The sequence below is a fragment of the Phaethon lepturus genome, unplaced genomic scaffold (genome assembly GCF_000687285.1).
Source record: "Phaethon lepturus isolate BGI_N335 unplaced genomic scaffold, ASM68728v1 scaffold16648, whole genome shotgun sequence".
Lineage (NCBI taxonomy): Eukaryota > Metazoa > Chordata > Aves > Phaethontiformes > Phaethontidae > Phaethon > Phaethon lepturus.
In genome coordinates this window covers 24,208-43,158 of record NW_010559897.1, presented here as the reverse complement: position 1 = coordinate 43,158, position 18,951 = coordinate 24,208, and the positions used below count along the sequence as shown (strand labels likewise).

Sequence of the window (18,951 nt, the reverse complement as noted above, 5' to 3'; positions counted from 1 at the left end):
ATCCAGATCATCAATAAAGATATTAAACAAGTTATTTCATTTCTACTGATTAAAAAGGCAGCATAGGCTGTCTAGCTTACATGTACACAACTTCACATAGACCTCTGGCCAGGAGACATGCCTCTGTTGGCTACTACAACTGCAGCAAACCACAGGTGACTCAATGCATCTCACTCCGGATTCACTGTGGGCTTAGGTCTGTCGTACCCTTTGTTGCTGGGGGCTAAGGATACACATATGTCTATATGTCACTCAAATGCACACGCAATTTCTTAGCTGACACATGGCAGCTTGTTCCTCTTCACAACACGAGGGAACATTTGAACCCATGACGCATCTGAGCCACCAGGCACTGCGTAATGGGCAGCCGCTCCTTGGAGCCAGCCTATAAGCACAGAGTAAATCACTGGGGATTTTTGTTTGGTTTTTTTTTTTTTTTTAATTGAGAATGAGGAAGTGCCTGACTCTTTTTACCAGTCTCACAGATTGCAAAGTCTTTACTCATCTATAAAGAGGCGCATTTGACATATTTTGGAGTTTTTGCCTTTTTTTAGCATGGTTTATTCACATCTCCAGAAATGCCCTAGGGCGACCCAAGCCCAGTGTCTCTCTTTTACTGTCAAAAATGCTTGCCAAGAATTTTGGAGCAAGGCATCACCCCAAGTGCATGTTCTAGATGGGCCACATCATTACACCGAATAGTGCAAATTTGCTTGCATTTAAGGCTGCCCAGTCCCATGCAACCTCCAGCTGCTTACCTTGACTCCCCCAGAGTCCAGAACCAGAGTCCAGAACAAGAACACCATTCCTGCACAGTCCCACCTCACACCACCCCATGCTCTCTGCTGCCGAGGTTATGTATGGAACTGCTGAGCATTTGACAGAGCAGATGCAGCAGTGTGAGTCACTGCATCACCAAGGAATGAGTTACTGCATATCAGTTGCTCCATGGAAACAGCTCATGTATAAGCTTGAATATTGTGCAATGCACTTTGTGGCCACTTACATGCCTCTGAAATAGAGATAATTTGTTTACTTCACATATACGCAGGAGAAGAGCAATCGGTGCCACACAACTGCCAGAGTACTTCTAGTGGAGCATCTAATGTATGATAGCTTGGCTGAGATTTGGATGGTTCAGGCTCACCTGGTTGCAGAAAAAGGAGCTCAAAGCAGGAGCCTGGACTTGTTTGCCCTTAAGGCTGGCTCTCTTTCAGCCCTCAAAACAAGGTAGCCGTATGCAAACCACCTATTAGGAATGGTCCCTGAAATGTGCCGACCCCCAAAACATGCCTGGGAATTGTTTTGGGCAGGGGCCAACACCATGCCAGGCACTGGCTGGAGGGGATAACGGGGCAGAAGATTGTGCTCTAGTAGCTAGAATCATTGCTAGTGACTGGTGAATTTACCCTTATAGCTGTAGCTAAATGTTTCCATCCATGTTCCCTAGAGGCAGTCTTTGTTTACAACTTTAATAGCTAGAAAAGTGAGTTGTCTGACCATCCCCACATTTTATGGCACATCTTTCAAGCTGTTATAATGAAGAAGCACTAGCAACAAAGTTATTACTTACTCCACAAGCAGAATTTCTGGGCAGCTCTTGGCATAAAGGTACTTCAAAAAGTGTCTTAATATTCTGCAAACAAATCAATTATTTATAATTGTCTTGTCTTTAGATATGAATTAAAGTAATTATATTTTTTACAGGGTTGAAAGGAAGCAGACAGGTTTAATTGAAGTAAATGAAATCTACATGACCACTTTTTTTGTTTTTTAAACTTTATAGGAAATCAATGTATTGACAGTAGCATTGGTCAACCAAGACAGAGAAAAAAATTCAGAGAAACGAAGCCCGGGTCTAAAATCAGAGAAAGAGGCACTATTAATAGGTAAGACAAACCCCAAAGAAGATTTTTGAGACCAAAATACCTTTCAGCAAGTTTTTGTTTTCCATATGTGTTTACATGCACCTTTGTTCTAATAAAAGTTCTTCCAGTACTTCCAGAGGGCTTATAAGAAAGATGGGGACAGGCTTCTTAGCAGGGCCTGTAGCGATAGGACAAGGGGTAATGGTTTTAAACTAAAAGGGGGTAGATTGAGACTAGATATAAGGAAGAAATTTTTCCCAATGAGGGTGGTGAAACACTGGCACAGGTTGCCCAGAGATGTGGTAGATGCTCCATCCCTGGAAACATTCAAGGTCAGGCTGGACGGGGCTCTGAGCAACCTGGTCTAGTTGAAGATGTCCCTGCTCACTGCAGGGGGGTTGGACTAGATGGCCTTTAAAGGTCCCTTCCAACCTCAGCTATTCTATGATTCCATGAAAAGTTAAAAAAAAAAAATTATTCTTCATCTGTATTCATAATAGTTTTTAGTAAGAGATATCCTAAAATATAAGTGAGCTTTTCCTTTCTGAAAAATTCTGCGAAGTTTAATGAAAGGATTTCAGGTATGAAGAAAATGGCAAGATCTTGCAGCATGAATGTATGAAGACTTTATTTACATCAAGATTTAGCAGGCCAGAATTGCATAACTTTTTATCTGATTATTACACAAAATGGTGAAGGAGTAGGGAATGGAAATAATATTAGCAAACTACCAAGCAAAAAATATGTAAACTGGATGTATTAAGCAAGCCATATTTATGCTTTTGTCATTAGGTTGGGGAATTAGCAGTATGAATATTTATAAAGAATACCACAAGGACTGTCATACCCTTTACCTAGAATAAAATCTTTAAAATAAACTCTTTAAGAGTGCCTGAATGCCAAAGCTTATAGCCAGTGGGCCAGCTAACTGGCATCTAGAATTCAGCCACACAGGAATGCTGGCTGTACCCATGCTACCCTTGTAGGGAACATGCCCCATTTATACTCGTGCATGTTTTGCATTGGGTTTCAGTGGGGCAGGTTTTCATGTAACCTAAAGGCTCATGGTCCAAAGTGCTCCCTACGGCATGGTTGCCTTTCACAGGAATGCTGAGCTGAAAGACCAGGTTTCATTTCTTTGATTTGGTCTTTTCACAAAATCAGCAGTATCCTGGTAGGTGATAGTTCCAAAACTACTTTAATGTGTTTAAATGCAACTCATTTGCATCTGCTAAGCACCCAGAAAGTTGCTGGTTTATTGCTAGGGCATGGAAACAGACAGGTCAGGCCAAAAAGTTCATTTAAAAGTGAAGAATGCATTTAAAAGTTTAAAGGGCTTAGTACACAAACTTCCTGTGATTGGTGAGATGCGGAACAGTGGGCTGTACAGAAATGTATGAATTGATTTGATTTTGCGTGTCGTAATAAATTTTGGAACTTTTAGTCGTAATGGACAGTATTTGATCTGTTTAGAGATACCTTCTGTGAGAAGGGTAGCAGCAATGGAATTTAAGAAACGATAAAGAACTTTTTTGTCTAGGTCACTCATTATTTGACTGTAACAAGTGGTAGCAGTGTTTCCAAGTGGGTCCCATCCACTAGCTGTCTAGTGGCATGCTCAGACAAACAGTGAAATCTCAGTCCAGATATTACTGGTCATAAAACCCCCACAGCTGGCTCCTTGTTAATGTTCAAAGGCAAAAGATTGCACAAGATGGATTTCATGTTATCTTTTCCTCTGAGTCATGTTCAGGCATGGCAAGGGAAGAATGGGCCCTGCCTCTATCCATTCACTAACTTTGTCTATATGTTACAAAAGTCAATATTGTCTTAGAGGACAAAAGCATAAAATTAAAAAAAAAAAAACATTAAAAAGTTATCATGGAACTCCAGTCCATAACTACAAAATATTTTCAAGTCACTTTTTATTTACATTATATGAAGGAGCTAGCTTTGAACATCCTGAATTGAAAAGCCTTGGGAACACATATAACAAACACAGTGCCGCTGGTAAAATGTGATTTGAATACAAATTGGATTTCCAGTCAACCCATCCAAGTGTGATGGTTTTGGCTTTTGCTTCAAGAGCTCTTGTGCCTGTGCTTATGGTCACGGACAGCACAAAGGCAGCAACTACTGCTAGGACTCACCATACTATAAAATTAAATACATGTCCCTCTCTTTGCAGGATCAGGAGTTTGTAAATGCTATTGGAAAAATGAGGGAGGCAAAAAGGTGTTCTTTGCAAAGCCAGTCTAAGATGAGTTAAATTTTACTTACCATTTGCAACCATGGCCAGTATTTGGGGAAAAATGAAATCCAAGATTATCCTAATTCATTTGGCATCAGGAAAGCAATATGGCCTGCAGTACACAAGATACAGTGACCCATTTTTGTCATTTGTAAGCATTTTTAATCCTGGTGTTTATGCTTTAAATGTAAGGAACTTCCCCTAGGGTGGTTCAGCTAAGAAACCAGAGTTGAAAATATTTGCTCTGATTCTTACAGTTCAACTCTCCCCAAACAGTAAGTAACACACATGCCATTTTGTATTTTCACTGTTTGTTTAGAAGAGGAGAAATTTGATAGTGCTTTTAATAGCAATTCCAATGCCCCAAATCTTGTTTTCTCTGGTCAACATTACTATGCCACCACTTGATTTTCACTGCAGAAAAAATGTCTAGACTTAGATCCTGACTCCTCCTAAGCCATTTTTATTCCCACACCTTTTACAACGATCCTGTAAATAACAATGAAGACAGACAGAACTGGCTTTCTTTTAAGAAAATGTAAATAAGTAAATATGTCAAACAGGATTTGTGCTTTCTTCAGCAGCAGTTAGGGCTAATATGGATTAAACACTTTTCATAACCAGCATCAGTGTAATTACTAGAAAAAATTGAGGAAGTTAGGTTTCTGACACAATTATATGAAACGTTTTCACAACAGAGGATCCAGTGAAGGGGAAAAAAGCAATAATTTTACCATTACAATGTCAACAATTTTATATTGGTAAATCAAGCATAAAATTGGTAGTTGAAATGCTTCCAGCAAGTCTTTGTTTAGAAATTCCTTTATTCATCGGTATATTATCTTGGTCACTTACTTGCTAACTGCTGTCATTCCTGAAGATGAGCTATTGTGTTTACTATGTTATTATGACTGTATTAAAAATGTGCCATTTTGTTATGTTTATTGGGTTGTGTAAGAAAAATAAGAATCATAATTCATACTGAAAACCCTGCAAGAACAGACTATTCAGAATTATTTTCCTTATTTTAATGATATATTGCCTGAGGTAATTTCTATACTTTGTGTACAATTGTTTTTAATACAGGTATCATATCCACATTTCTTCACGTCCATCCTTTTGGAGCCAATATAGAATATCTTTGGTCTTATATGCAGCAGTTGGACTCCAGGGTAAAAAAATTTAATCAAAATCTGTTTTCTCTATAGAAATATTGTATTATTCTTTACTGCAGGTTAAACTTTCCATGCATTTCCACTAGAAAGATAATGGGATATGGGGCTTGGGGGTTTGCAGTCTTTATTCATTTGCAAATTACAGTGCATATGCTTGTGTTGAGGTCTTTGCCTTGCACTATTTAGCTATTCTTTGTGTCAAAGAAGAGCAGAGCTTTAAATGGCAGAGCCTAGCCACTGATTTTATGATACGTGAACCTGAAATAACAGCTGAGGAGAAAAAAGGCAGAACAAGAGGCAGGTGTAGCCATGGCCATTAAAATATTCAGAGTTTTAGGAGATGATTCCTTATTCTTCTAAAAGTTATTAGTCATGGGTCACACTGAACATGAGCTTTCATGAACACATGAATGGACCATGAAGCATACCCTTTGTCTCTACACGGAAGCGGAGAGGGCCAAAAAGAATTGGCTGACCCTGTTGCTAAATTCAGAGAAGGCCTGGCCAACACAAAACTGAGGCCAACACACTACAGTGTGCAAAGTGTTTTTTAATGCACCAGTTTGTACAATACATACCTGTAGGATAAGTTGTTTGACTTTTAAATATCAACTGCAGAATGAGATGAAATCAAGACCCAAAAGTGCCTATTCCTTTCCACTGAATATTAAGCAAGTCAAGGGTGAGAAGCTCGGCTGTGAAATAGCCACCTTCAATCAGGTGAACACTACTCTAAGTGCTAAACAACTGCTCTGCAGGGTGCTAGACTGCATGAGATACTTAGCAGATGCAGGGGTCACCTTGTGGTTAGCCAGAGCTCTGATCCACATCTGCCAATACTTCCACTGGACATGGAGATGATGGTATTTGCTCAGATCTTCTGGCAATGTGGAGCCAGGACGCAGCTATGGTGGGCACCTGGACTCGGAACATGAGTGGCATTCCTTGTGTGGTGCATATTGATCCGGGTAACATTTTGTTCCTGAGCACTTCCTCCAGCCATGCCACCCATAGTGAAGGTCACCTTCCAGCTTCTGTAATGGGCTACTTTGATGGGCTACTTTGATGGGCAGCTTCATGCCCCTGGAAGATCCTTCCTCTGCTTTTATGAAAAAATGTATAGCTAAAAGCAGAGGAGATTCTGAGATAGAAGCCTACTGGAAGTAAGATAGGTTGCATGGAGGAGTGAAGAAGGGTGATGAAGTTCTTAGTCATTATCTTCAGGCCATGACAGCTTAATTTGCTAGTGGTTTACAGTCCACTCTTAGCCACAACAAAAAGGGAGAAAGGGATGAGGACAGTAGAAAGAGGTGAGAAACTGGTGGATTTCAATTGAAAAAAAAAATCTGATTTTAAAACTGATACATCCAGAGCTTCACACCTGCAACCATTCCTCTTCTGAACTTCTCTGTTCCCTGATCTGCCACATGTACACCTTCCTTCATCTTATTCCCAGTGCCTGCAGCACCCAGTCTGCTCAATCTCCTCAGTCATCTTTCAAGTCCTTCCCTAACCCACAGCATTTGGCTAAATTTCACCTGCTCTCCACCTCACTGGCCTCGCCAGCTCTGTATCTCTTGAGTGACAACAGCAATCATTTAACATACCGGCTCCTTGGGCTCCAGCCCTGGTGCTCATTGCTTCTGCCCACTGAGCTCTTCAACTTTTTCCCCCTTCACTGCTGTGGTCCCTCCTTGTGCATGACCGTGGGCTCTGTCCTTGAATTTCTATGCATGAGAGTAACCTGTTGGCATCTGCCAGGCTGACAGGATCAAACCCTTAACTTGCAAACCAGCTTTCATGGAAGGAGCATTGTCTCCATCTCTGAGATTCCAAGATACCAGCCCCTGCAGCTATCACTCGACCTACCTGCTGCATAATAAACGCAAGCTGCAAAATTTGACCCCGCTAGTTTACTTTGGAAGTAACTGCTTGTAGCAACAAATTACTTTTTAATAGCGCAATCCAGAGATGCAATCTCAGAGATTAATTTCAATTACTTTCCATGGTTAGCCTGTCATCCCTCACCTGAACAGGAATGATAAGGTCAGCATACCCATGCGGGCTGAGGGCTCGGTGTAGAGCTCAGATACATTACCCAAAGGTAACCAGCTATCTGTTATTGCCGTGAGAGTACGTCGAAGATGGACCTGATTACTTTGGGGCTTTAGACTGCCTCCAACACTGATTTTCGGTGCCACCTTTAACAAATCATTTAATCTTTCTGCTTCACTAACCTGTTCAGGAAAATAGGAGGTGATATATATTTTCTCACCTTCCCTGGGTGGAATGAGGTACAATTAGCATATTTTATGTTTATATGCTGCTTTAAAAAAAAAAAACTTTTCACCATGGAAAGTTCCTACTAATATGAATAGGCAGAAATATGATCATTGCCAGAGAAGCCTATCAAGCTATGGAGATACCTGTGGATGACAGTCAGCACCCATAGATTTCCTTACTGTTCATTTCATGACCATCACTTCAGAAGAAGTAGCGGTAGGATAAAATGGTTCATTTTCCATGCCTGTTCATTTCTTGACTTCCCTGCTGATGATACCAGAAAGGTTGCCTTTGTGAAAGTGTTTTCTGCAATGCCAGCATCTTTCCCATTAGGAAGGTGACCAGTTATTAAGGATTCAAGACCATAAAAACATCCTGAGCAATGCAGAGTCAGGAACTTCACTGCCTAGTTATCTGGGGCTACTGAACTGGGCCAAACTGGGAGAAGATGGCTCCACAGACAGTCAACCCTAAGTAACAAAAGTCAGCTGATTAAAAAAATGAAGTCCCTGTATTTGTTAGTTTTTTTGCAAAAGGAAAACTGATGGAGCTCTAAGGAGAAAGATTCAAGAGCTCACAGGATGAGAAGGAAGAATAAGGTCCCATTCGCTTCCTCCTCCTCACAAGTATACCTGCAACCCTAGTTCTTAGATGGATTTCGTACAACACTGTAGCAGCAGCCCCGACATAGCAGTTGTCATTCTTTTACAGTGGGATGCCACTTAGAAAAGCAGAATCATTCCTGCAAGGAATCTGCACTTGCTTCGGAGTCTGGAATTCATGTCAGATTAAAGTTAAAAAAAGGAAAAATAGTAACGGTTGGTTGTTTTCATCTGCCCTGGATTCCCGGTCCCCCACACCTTAGCTCTGCTTGCCATGTCTCCTCTTTCCAATCTACAGAGCAGCTTTCTCACTTTAATTTTGCCTTTCTCTTGTCCTCAGATCTCTGCAAATGAGATAGAAATGCTTTTGATGAGACTGCCACGCATGTTTAAACAAGAATTCACTGGTGTGGGAGCAACACTGGAAAAGAGGTGGAAGTTTTGTGCCTTTGAAGGAATTAAAACTATCTGACTGTGACTAGTAATGAAGCTATGCAGAAGAATAATTCCTAGAGCATGGCAGGGTTATAAAGTATTAAAGTAAGAAATTTGGGTTTGGGCACGTAGTAGTATGTTTTCAAAGTTATCCAAGCCTAATTTTAGTTACATTTGTGACGTTCTCTTGTGAGTGGAAATGTAGTTGTGCAGCAGTTCTTAAAATAAAATTAAAAAAAAAAAAAATTTCAAAATGTGACAGATCTGTTTCCTATGAAAACTGAAGAAAGATACCACAGTCATAATGATTTCAAAATACTACATGTCCTACATCTAAGAAAAGCTCATTGAGCAAACAGTTAAGGAGAAAGATTGCCTGGTTATGGTCGCTAAGCTACAGCGACGTATATGTAGTGTATAGTAGAACTCATTAAGTTTCGTTATTGAAAGTTCTTTCTGTTTAGTAAGAAAACTAAGTAATTTTACAGTGAGGAAAAGCATACCAAAAGAAAACTTGAAGATGTGTCTGAGGTTATTGTATTTTGTAAATTAAGTTATATGCTGTACCAGGGATTTTTGCCTTATTGAAAGAGGCCTGAAAATGTGCTTGGAGTCCTCAAGAATGCTTTATCAAGAATATTATTTTTCTAATGTAACTATTCTCCATTACAAGTTCTTTTAACATGGATTGCATATCGATTTTCATAAACATGTAAATAAGGAGGAAACCAGTGTTACTGTATTGTATTTGGTATGTAACATTCAGGTTTATGCATCAAAATAAATATTCAGTTGCATTACTGTTACAAATTTTATAGCAGATATATTAATTTTTATCAATAAATATGACTTCTACCATATTGTTTGTACAAGTTTTTCTTCTGATGTTTCTGAATTCTTATCAGTCCAGCAAGAGTCCCCTGGCACTTACCTTTCTCCTACCTAAACTATGAACTGTAGGTAACTCGGTTAAATTAAGTAGGGTTAAAAAAATAGCTTGAAATATTAGCCAAAATTAAAACAATTAAAAATATTGCTAGAGGAAGTACCAGCATGGACCTTTGTTCCGCTGAATAGATTTCATTGGTTTTTCAGACAAGCAGCCTGGTTAAAAATGAAGACCTTCAAATTCCTCATTTTCAGTGTTGTATTGGGTAGTTGCGATGCATCCAATTAGTTCCTCCTTCTAACTCCCAGTTAATGCTTCTGGCCGTTGGCCAGGCACGGAATGGAGTAACTCGCTTTTGGCGGTATCCCTTAAGTAGGGACATCGACGTAAATTGTCATTGAAGATTTACTGTCAAACACCCCGTACTCCAGCGCTCCTGTGAGAGCCAGCGAAAGCTGAAGAAGCATGTGTATCAACCAAGCCAGAAGAGTATGGAAGGAATCGCTCCTCCCAGAGCCCTCCGTTGCAGAACTGCGTCAGTGCAGCAGTTACCACCGTGCTGGATAAGGAACAGCAGCCCCCTCCAAGTCACACCTCTGACAACTCCTCCGGCAGAGGACCCAGCCCCATAAAGTGGGGCACCAGCAGGAAGAAATACAGCAAACTACAACAGATGCAGGGACTACCCAGATACATGTCAGAGCGATGCTTCACTCAGGTTCTTCAATAAACAGCAATTAGTGTCAAACGCAATTAGTCATGAAGGAACTCTCCTACGCGGCGGTTCGTGATTACTGCTTTAGGACCTATTTCTCTTCTTGCAGCTACCTGGATTTATAGAAATATTAAATGAAATGTTAATTGTGTACAAAAGGGAAAAAGAAAGAGGCATAGCAGGTCTATTATGGGAGAAAATTATACTTTCAACCAGTACACACAAAAATTTTTTTAAAGAACATACATCTCTATTATGGTTGCTACAGAACCTGTGTTAAGTTACTCAGGTGAAACCGGTAATTATATGCCAGTTACATTAATGAAAATTAACTAGTGTAATCCAAATAACAACTCTTTCTTCTCTTGTTATTATACAGATTTATGAATAATTCAGGCAAAAATGTGTTAGGTCTGACAGCTTTTATTTAAGTACTGTAACACAAATGTGAATGGATGGCACTTAGGCTGGGGAAAAGAAATGTGAGAAAACTTTCACCCCAGCTTTCTTCACGACATATTTATTCATTATATTCTGTCCTCTCTTTTCTCTTGTGTCCTCATTTTTTTCCCGTTAGCTTGTCTCCTCTCCCAAAAAACAACTCCAATCCCAGATAGCCACAAAACATCTTGAAACAGACAGGACCTTGTAACCTAATCGCAATAGTTGCTCTGCGTGTGTTTTCTCTTCCTTTTTACTTACTGGGTTTTCTCACCTGTCTAGGCCATAAGTGCTTTAGGAGAGTGACTTTTTAGTCCTTGTGTAGTACCAGCTAAGAGGGAACCTCCTTCACTGGCCTTTACATACCACCATAGAAGATCGAAACTTTTAAGTATCGATAGCATGTAGGCATCCTGCAATCTTGTAACATAACAGCTGAGACCTTGAAACTCGGGGGGGATCCTCATGAGGATCAAGTTGGGCCCCAGAACTGCCTTTAACATTGTGTGTTCATTGGCTTTGGGGGGAAACGGATTAAAATGTTCAGCTCTGTCACTTAGCTGCTGCAATGTCCTTGTGATGACCCCTTGAAGGAGCAAGCTGGGGGTCCTGAAGTGATACAATGGGATGAATATCAAGGAAGCCACCTTTGAAAGGCATCTCTTGCAGATATGTTACTGATACATGGAGAAGACTGTGATGTTCTGCAAGCCCGTGTTAAATTCTGGCAATGTACGCTTTAGCCAGCTTTTCTGAGCAGTAGTGTCAGTCAACCTGATGCCATCATAGCGCAGAAAGACGTATTCCGTATGAAGCATATCACTGGAGGACAGCTGTAAACCCCTGCTGCCATGGCTGTGGGTGATGGTGCTTTTAGCACTGTCAGGCATTGTAGCAAAGCAACTTGTGAAAATGGCATGAGATGATGCCACTTCCTTATAATAAAAGAAGAAGACAGTATGGTGGAAAAGAAGACTGCAGCAGAAGTCAGCGTGCTCTCCTCCAGATCTTTCTGGAGGTGCTAGAGATTTGGAGACGTTGAGGTGGCCAAGTGGTACTTAGTGACATGAGGCAGTGCAAGACCTAAAGCAAGTTTCTCTGTGTCAGGTTGAAGGACGCACATTTGGCAAAGACTCAAAACCATGTACAGTTAGCAGGAGCCTGACAACAGTAGTGGGAAAGAAGAAAAGGAAAGAATAGGCCAAAGAACCACACCACCAGACTAATCACAAGCTCAAGAGGTGAAACTATGCAATAGCCTGGCATGCAACTGGAAATTACAGCAGAAAGATATAGCAGTGTCCCCTCTTCCCAAACAGGAGCTAGTGGAACAGGAGAAGATTTGGTTTCCAACTGACCAAACATGACGAAGGTATTTTTGCAGGGATTTGTGAGCTCAGTTGGCCTGAACTCCTGTTATTCCAGGAGAGCTTTTTAACTCACCCTTGGCTTTGAATTGTCTTGGAGTGGTGATAGGGTTGACTTTCATCAGTTTAGGGGGCCAGCCTCTAACTGCACTTTATTTGATACCCACTTGAAGGCTTAAGACATACACTGTGCAAAACCTCTCGGACACACGTGCGTTTCACCCTGCACATTCAAGGGAGATGAGTGTAACCTCGCTGTTAAACTGCATTTTATGCCCACAAGAGATAGCAATGTTTGATGAAGACTGCATTATCCCCGTTACTAAACAGGAAATTTCTAATATTGCCTCATGCTATCGCATATAGTGGAGCGTAATTGTTTATTGAAATGCTTTGCCCAAAACATGCACGTTTGTGACTGCCAGAGCATCGTACTCACGTAAGTAACAGCTACACCGAGATTTAGAGAAAATCCTGCAACAAGCTATGCTACATTTAACTACACATCATGTACAGTAAATGCTGTGGAATCTAAAGCCAGAAAATTTATTGTAAGAGCATTCTGGGTGGTTTCAGTCAAAATCCTGCTCTTGCAAGCATTGTTTTATTTAAAATCAGAATGTCTTTGACAGTCAGTGTTAGCATGACAAAAATGTTCTGTGCTGACGTGAACTGATTTAGGGAACGAGTTTCGGGGAGAGGAAGATGGAAAGGACTTGCTTGGTCTGGGAGATATATTCTTTTTGTCCTCCAGTACCAGTAGTAGCCAGGTCTGATGTAAGACTGATGTCCACTTTGCATCATATTCTGTCCATCTACCCAAAGCAGGAGCTTAACAAATGTGTCTCAGAGTTCAGTATTTGAAGTGTGAGGCTTTTATAAACTTTTTACTGTACAAAGGTACAACTTTTCCTGTCCCTTGACTTGCCACTCTGGTTACCCTGGTAAGATCTGCAGCTCTTTTACCCAGATTTTTCCTGCAAATAAATAGAAAGTGGAAACAGCAGCAAATTCCTTCCGGTTCTGTAGTCAGTCTCCTCTGGAACCAACTGCTGAGATGGTTAGGAAAAAAGAAACCTTCCTACATTTGTTGGCATTAAGTGTCCATAAAGCAGGACACAATCTGGAGGAAGCCATTCCTTTTCCCAGACCCTCTGAGAGAGAGCATGACTGCTCGGGCTGCAAAGGGTGGTTATTTACTTACTGAGTTAAAACTGCATGTTTCAAAAACAAGTATGTCAACTGAAAAAGCAAATGAAGCAGGAAATTATGCTTACAAGGTGCAGATCCTCTGACTACATAAACTTATTACATTGAATATGTGGAAATCCTAATTTGTAAACAAAATCAAATGGATACGTTCAGGAGTACCTTTGATTAAGTGTTTTGCCTCACACTGGGTAATAAACATTGAGCCTGTTCAGACTTAATGGGATGACTTCACTGTCATACTCCCTCTCAATAGGGATATTTGGGGGGCAGCAAGAGGAAAAAATATCCATTCCTTTAAACCTAGCAGAGAGCACTCCTGCAATCCTACCAGCCATATTATAACCATTTGCACAAACTTCTGGATGGTAAGTACTTCTTGCTGATTTATGTGCTTTTATATACATAACATTGAAGCCTAAAAAAAATCATCCACTTGGACTGCTCGTACCTCAGCCATGCCACACTTAATCCTGTAGTGATCCCAGTAGCATCTGGTGGATTAAAATACATCTCCCATAAAAGCATAATCAAAGTTATCAAGTCATGGAAAAGGCACTTTATTGCTTGATAACTTGTTAGAAGAGATTAGTATTGTCAAATTTGTGTCCTTACTTCCTAACTTGATTTCTTCTGGCTTTTTCTACTTAGTTTTGCTTTTCTCTGCAAGGTTAAATAATCCTTTAGTACTGCATATTTTTGCCCCATAAAGATCTTTATATATTGTAGTCTATTTACTTTTCAGGATTCTTTCTCATAAACTAATCAGATTGATCTCTTAAGTGTTTGCCATAAAACATTTCTCTCCTTTTCCTCAAATCATTGCATCCTTTTTTTAATATCCTTTCCAGTTTTTCAACACTTGTTTTAAAACATCCAGAGAAAAGACGTTACGTGTATTAGTCTGATCAATGCTGTATACAGACATGAAGTCACATCTCTGCTCCTATTCAGCTCTCCACCTTCTATTCGTACCAGACTATCAGCTAATCACAAATGTCAAAGCAGTAGTCTAAGCATATCGCTGTTACGTCATCTTCTTCATCCTTCTGGTGTAACGCATTCCTCCGCGTAGATGCATTTCTGTATGCCAAAGACCAGCTTTTCCATCCCCACTGGTAGGCTTGTTTGTGCAAGGGCAAAGGTCCCACCCCATGAGGATATTTTGGGGCTTAGATCCCCGGCACGCCCTTCTGGGTTTGTTCTATGCTAGAAGGAAAATCTGGATAATTCTATGATGTTTATAGCCTTACGTGATTAAAATGGGGTAATCGGATCTGCTGTCAGGATGTTAGCTGATCGCATCAAGCATTCAGAGGGCAATCGCACAGGCTTTGTCTAGACTAGGGTTTAAATGCGTGTCATTAGCACATATTAGCAGATCCCTTTTAAAAGTCTGATGCAGACAAGGCATAATGCCTTTAATGTGAAAAGCTGGCTGAGCTGGGCCCTTGGGCATTGGCTTCAACACTGGTTTGTCTGTTTTAGAGTTTTAGAATAAGTTAGCCAAGGGCTTGTCTGGAAAGACCAGTTAATTTGGGAGAAGATACGAATTTAAAGGGCTACCCTTACTCCAGGTCTCTAAGACCAGAAAGATTCATTCTCAAGTAGTTACTCTGAAATAACTCTGTACAATAGTGTTATACACTTAACTAGGTAAATTTTCTCTTTTTTTTTTAAACCTCTCAAAAAAAAAAAAACCCAATTCCTGTGTGAGAGGTGTTATATTTAAAAATTAACCCTCTGGTGCATTTCTGTTTTCATCACTGCTCCTTACTGAATACAGCTGATTAGCCTGTTGGTGGCTGGGGAGGAGGCTGGAAAACTTGTACACTCTGCAGATCTGTTTGCTGACGTTAAAAGCTGACTTGCATTTCACAGGGGGAACATGGTATACTTTTGAGAGGAATGGGAGTAGAGCAACAGAAGACAATAAAACAGGATTAAAAATAGAGCCTGGAGGGATTTTGTTAGACCCTGATATTCCATCAAAAAAAACCCCCAACAAATCCCAGGGCATCCCAGAAACCTGTTATAAACTAAGAAGGGGAACAAGGAAGAAAAAGAGATAAGATTTTACAGTAAAAGTCATTGTAAAGTATGGTGGCATTGAATAAATGAGGTTTTGTGAGTTTCCTTAGCTGATTCTGCCCATGGAGTCAGCTTGGGCGGGTGTTATGTCCAAGACTCTCTGAAGAGGAACCTTGCAAAATCACTCTGCAGTTGGCTCTATCCCAGAAATAAGCTACTCAAATAATACTAACTTCCAATGGCAGAGGAGCTCCCCCGGCAAGAAAAACGTGCAGCTCTAGCTCTACAGTTCACTGGTTGATAAAGAATCATGATGTTAGCAAAAAAAAAAACTTTTCTTGTGCTTGATTTTACTCATGGAAAGCAAATATTTGCCAGGCAGTCAGAACTCATTTCAGCCTATCATTTCTACCCCTGCACTCTGACTGGCTGTCACCTTGGTGGAATTTGTCACTTGGTTAGATGGAGACAAAAAAAGCTGAAGTCTCATCAGGGCAAAATCTAAACTTTTGTCTTCAGAAGATGAACAGCCATGGATAAACATCATGCCACCAGTTCAAGGCTGATTTGTCTAATAAAGAATTGCAAGGCAGGAACTGCTTTGCAGGATGATATTGGAAGCCCATTTTGCACAATAAAACATATTGACAGAGAAGGAAACCAGATGGTGGCTCAACAGCAGAAGTTTTCTAAAACACATTTCCCACCCTGAGAGGTTCTTGATTGACAGCTCTGGAAACAGATGTTTTATTTGTCCTCAGGGCAGGACAGGGAGGGCATCTAATATTGTCCCAGCAGAGATGTACAGAAATCACCTGCTGTTTCATTTCCATCCCTATAATATCCTTGCCTCGTCTGTGCAAACTGCAGAGGAAGGAGACATCTGCAGAACACACATTTGACCCTGATTTGAGGCCAAAGAACTTCTGCTCGTTAAAAGTTTAGTTTCAGGGCTGGATTTGAATCTCTGATCTAGAAAATGGATATCCTACTGTCCTAGTAGGAAGTTATCCAATGACTGAGGAGGGACAGGCAGCCTTTCTTGAAGTACAAATGAGAAGCATGCCCTGATGACCTCATTCTTCTCCCTCAACCTTCACAATGAGCAAGAAGATTTGTAAGTACATAGGTCGCGAAGAGCTTCATCCTATTAAAAAGACAAAAAGAGCTCATGTTATGTTCACACAGAATGTTTTGAGATGATTTTTTAGGTCTAAAGCAAACCCTCTGTAGTTTGTAGCTGGGAGATGCTCTTAAAACAGAGGTTAGTATGGGGAAATAGAGCAGCAATGAAAAAAAAGTATTATCTCTTATGAGTACTTCACTGCTCTTCCTCTTTGAAGACATTTCAGTGTGGAGGCTGAAATCCCTATTGTTTGAAAAGTTTACAGTCAAAAGTGGACTTTACAGCCTCTCTTTGATTTTTGTGGTCTGTGCAGTTCAAACGTCCAAAGAAAAACATGGTGGTGTGTGCCCAGGTGAAATGGAACCAGGCGGTCATTTATGCAACACAGAACTGTTGCTTTTCTGCAGTGCAGAGCTTTTTATTTACAGCAATAAAACACGGCCATATGGTCAGAAGTTCAATGACATACATTGGTTATACAACCAGCAAGAAATCTGTACATGTTCAGGATTCAGGCTTCAAATTTTTGTTTGTCTTTCAAGAATTATGAGATTTCTGTTATACACAGATTTGAGGAAGACAATGGAGGTAAACTGGATGGATCTGGGCAAACAGCCCTAATCAAAGGCTAACTAGTGATATGAATGTCACACAGTACTGTGCAGAGATATCCATGCTAGCACTGAACAGGCTGGTTAGGCCACAGGAGACATCATAGCTGTGTTTGCTCCCAGACCAAGTAATATGGTACTAGCTGAGCTGTCTTCTTCTGGGCTTCTTCTTTCTCCATGGTTTCTTCTTCTGAAAAGGTTTTTTGTTTGGTTTTTTTTAAGTAGTTCAAGCCTTGTTTCAGTCAGTCAACAAGTTGTATCGTCAACAGAAGATTGTGAATTATCTGCAGCTTGAGTGGGTAGATCCTAACCAGAAAAAAGAACCTGGGCACCTTCTTCCTAAATTTGCTACAAGCCTTGAAATTATTTTATTTGTCAATTTCCAAAGGAGATGGAGCAGCAAAAATTTTTCCAGAAATAACCAGAATAAGGTTTCAGCTCCCAGACCTGTTTGGCTCGTACCTGTCCCAAGTTCCCCAATCCAAACATGCAACAATGTTCAGAGGAAAGCAAAAGCTGTTCCAGAGTTTAAGTCATGTGAGTAATTCAAAGCTTTGGGAAGGTTACAGAAAGGTCCCTTATGGGCAATCCCAAGATCAATGCTACTCTTCTTCTGTGTAACTAATCTCAAATAAGGTTTTCATTAACTCTCTTTATTTGATGCATTGTGAAACAAACTGAATGAGAATGTTTAGGCTGGTAAAAAAAGCAACACAAAATCCCACAAGAGCCCAGCTAAACATCAAGAGCTGAGTAACAAAGAAAATAGCTCTTGATACACAAAGTCTCAGTTCTGCAGCTAAGCAGGAGATGGGCAAGTTTAAAGTTGTACATGAGTACCAAGGCTCTTCTCCCAAGAGAGATGTTGGGAAATTACCACTTTGTGCCATGTCATAGAAGTATAACTCACTACTGAAGAAGTTCTTGTAAATCACAGATGTATTACACGACAACACACAGACTTGGGCTAAGCCACAGCACCCTCACTGTCTGAACCACTAAGTGTCTGAGAGCTGTCACCAAATACATGAGCAAGGGAATCTGTGATGGAAAGTTGACATTAAAGCTACTGAGCAACACTCCAAGACCCAGCCAGACAGTGCATGTTTCCTACCAAGAATTTGCTTTTAAAAGCCATCAATACCAGGATTTTAACTGGAATGTGGACACAGAGCTAAAGATGTGAAAGATTTTAGACACCCAACTAACTTTACAGAATATCCTGTGATTTGAGATGCTCACCTCTTCACGCTTTAGTCCAGACAGCAGAGCCTAATTTTATGTTGTCCAGGTGAGCACTTTATCTGCTGAACTGTTGGATAAGCAAGATGGTGCAGTGCCCCATCTTCCATCACTTTGTGCAAGGTTTTATCCATCAAGCATGTTCTGAAGATACCTGCCAGACAGATCCCCTAGCTGCAGCTGTAAGTACACACCTCACTGCTCAGCACTCTTAAGGCATCTGATGGGTTTTCAGATACATCTCAAATGTCTTCGCGGCATGCCTTCATGTAGGTGTGATTAGAACATGGTCCTCTGAATTCAAAGGCTGAAAGTCACTCATTTGCATTTTGCATAACATAAGGAAACTCAAGAAATCCAGGCCTTGAAGTATAGCACATGGATGAATAGGACATTCTCCCTGGGCTTCTAAGGAGACCTTTCTTCAGGTCTTAATCCAGACCTTTATCCCCTCTTATCTTGTATACAGATTGGGTCTGTGCATCTGTCTGTGTGAGGTCTCAAGACCACTCATGAGGACTACAGCTTCTTAGCTATAGAACAGGGAGCTGGCGGAGGAGCTTGCCAAGCCACTCTCCATCATTTATCAGCAGTCCTGGTTAACAGGGGAGGTCCCAGATGACTGGAGACTTGCCAATGTGACGCCCATCTATAAGAAGGGCCGGAAGGAGGATCTGGGGAACTACAAGCCTGTCAGCCTGACCTC

At 40.7% G+C, this 18,951-nt stretch overlaps 1 protein-coding gene across 1 annotated transcript; it reads left to right on the top strand.

Moving 5' to 3' along the window:
* Positions 1 to 1,786: 1,786 nt before the first annotated feature.
* On the top strand, positions 1,787 to 9,472 carry LOC104625794 (ecto-NOX disulfide-thiol exchanger 1-like; the record flags this gene model as incomplete). The annotated part of the gene is made up of 3 exons (XM_010293525.1): positions 1,787 to 1,889; positions 5,206 to 5,291; positions 8,520 to 9,472. Coding segments are annotated over 3 exons (321 nt in total), but the record flags the coding sequence as incomplete, so codon positions are not given.
* Between the last annotated feature and the right edge of the window lie 9,479 nt (positions 9,473 to 18,951).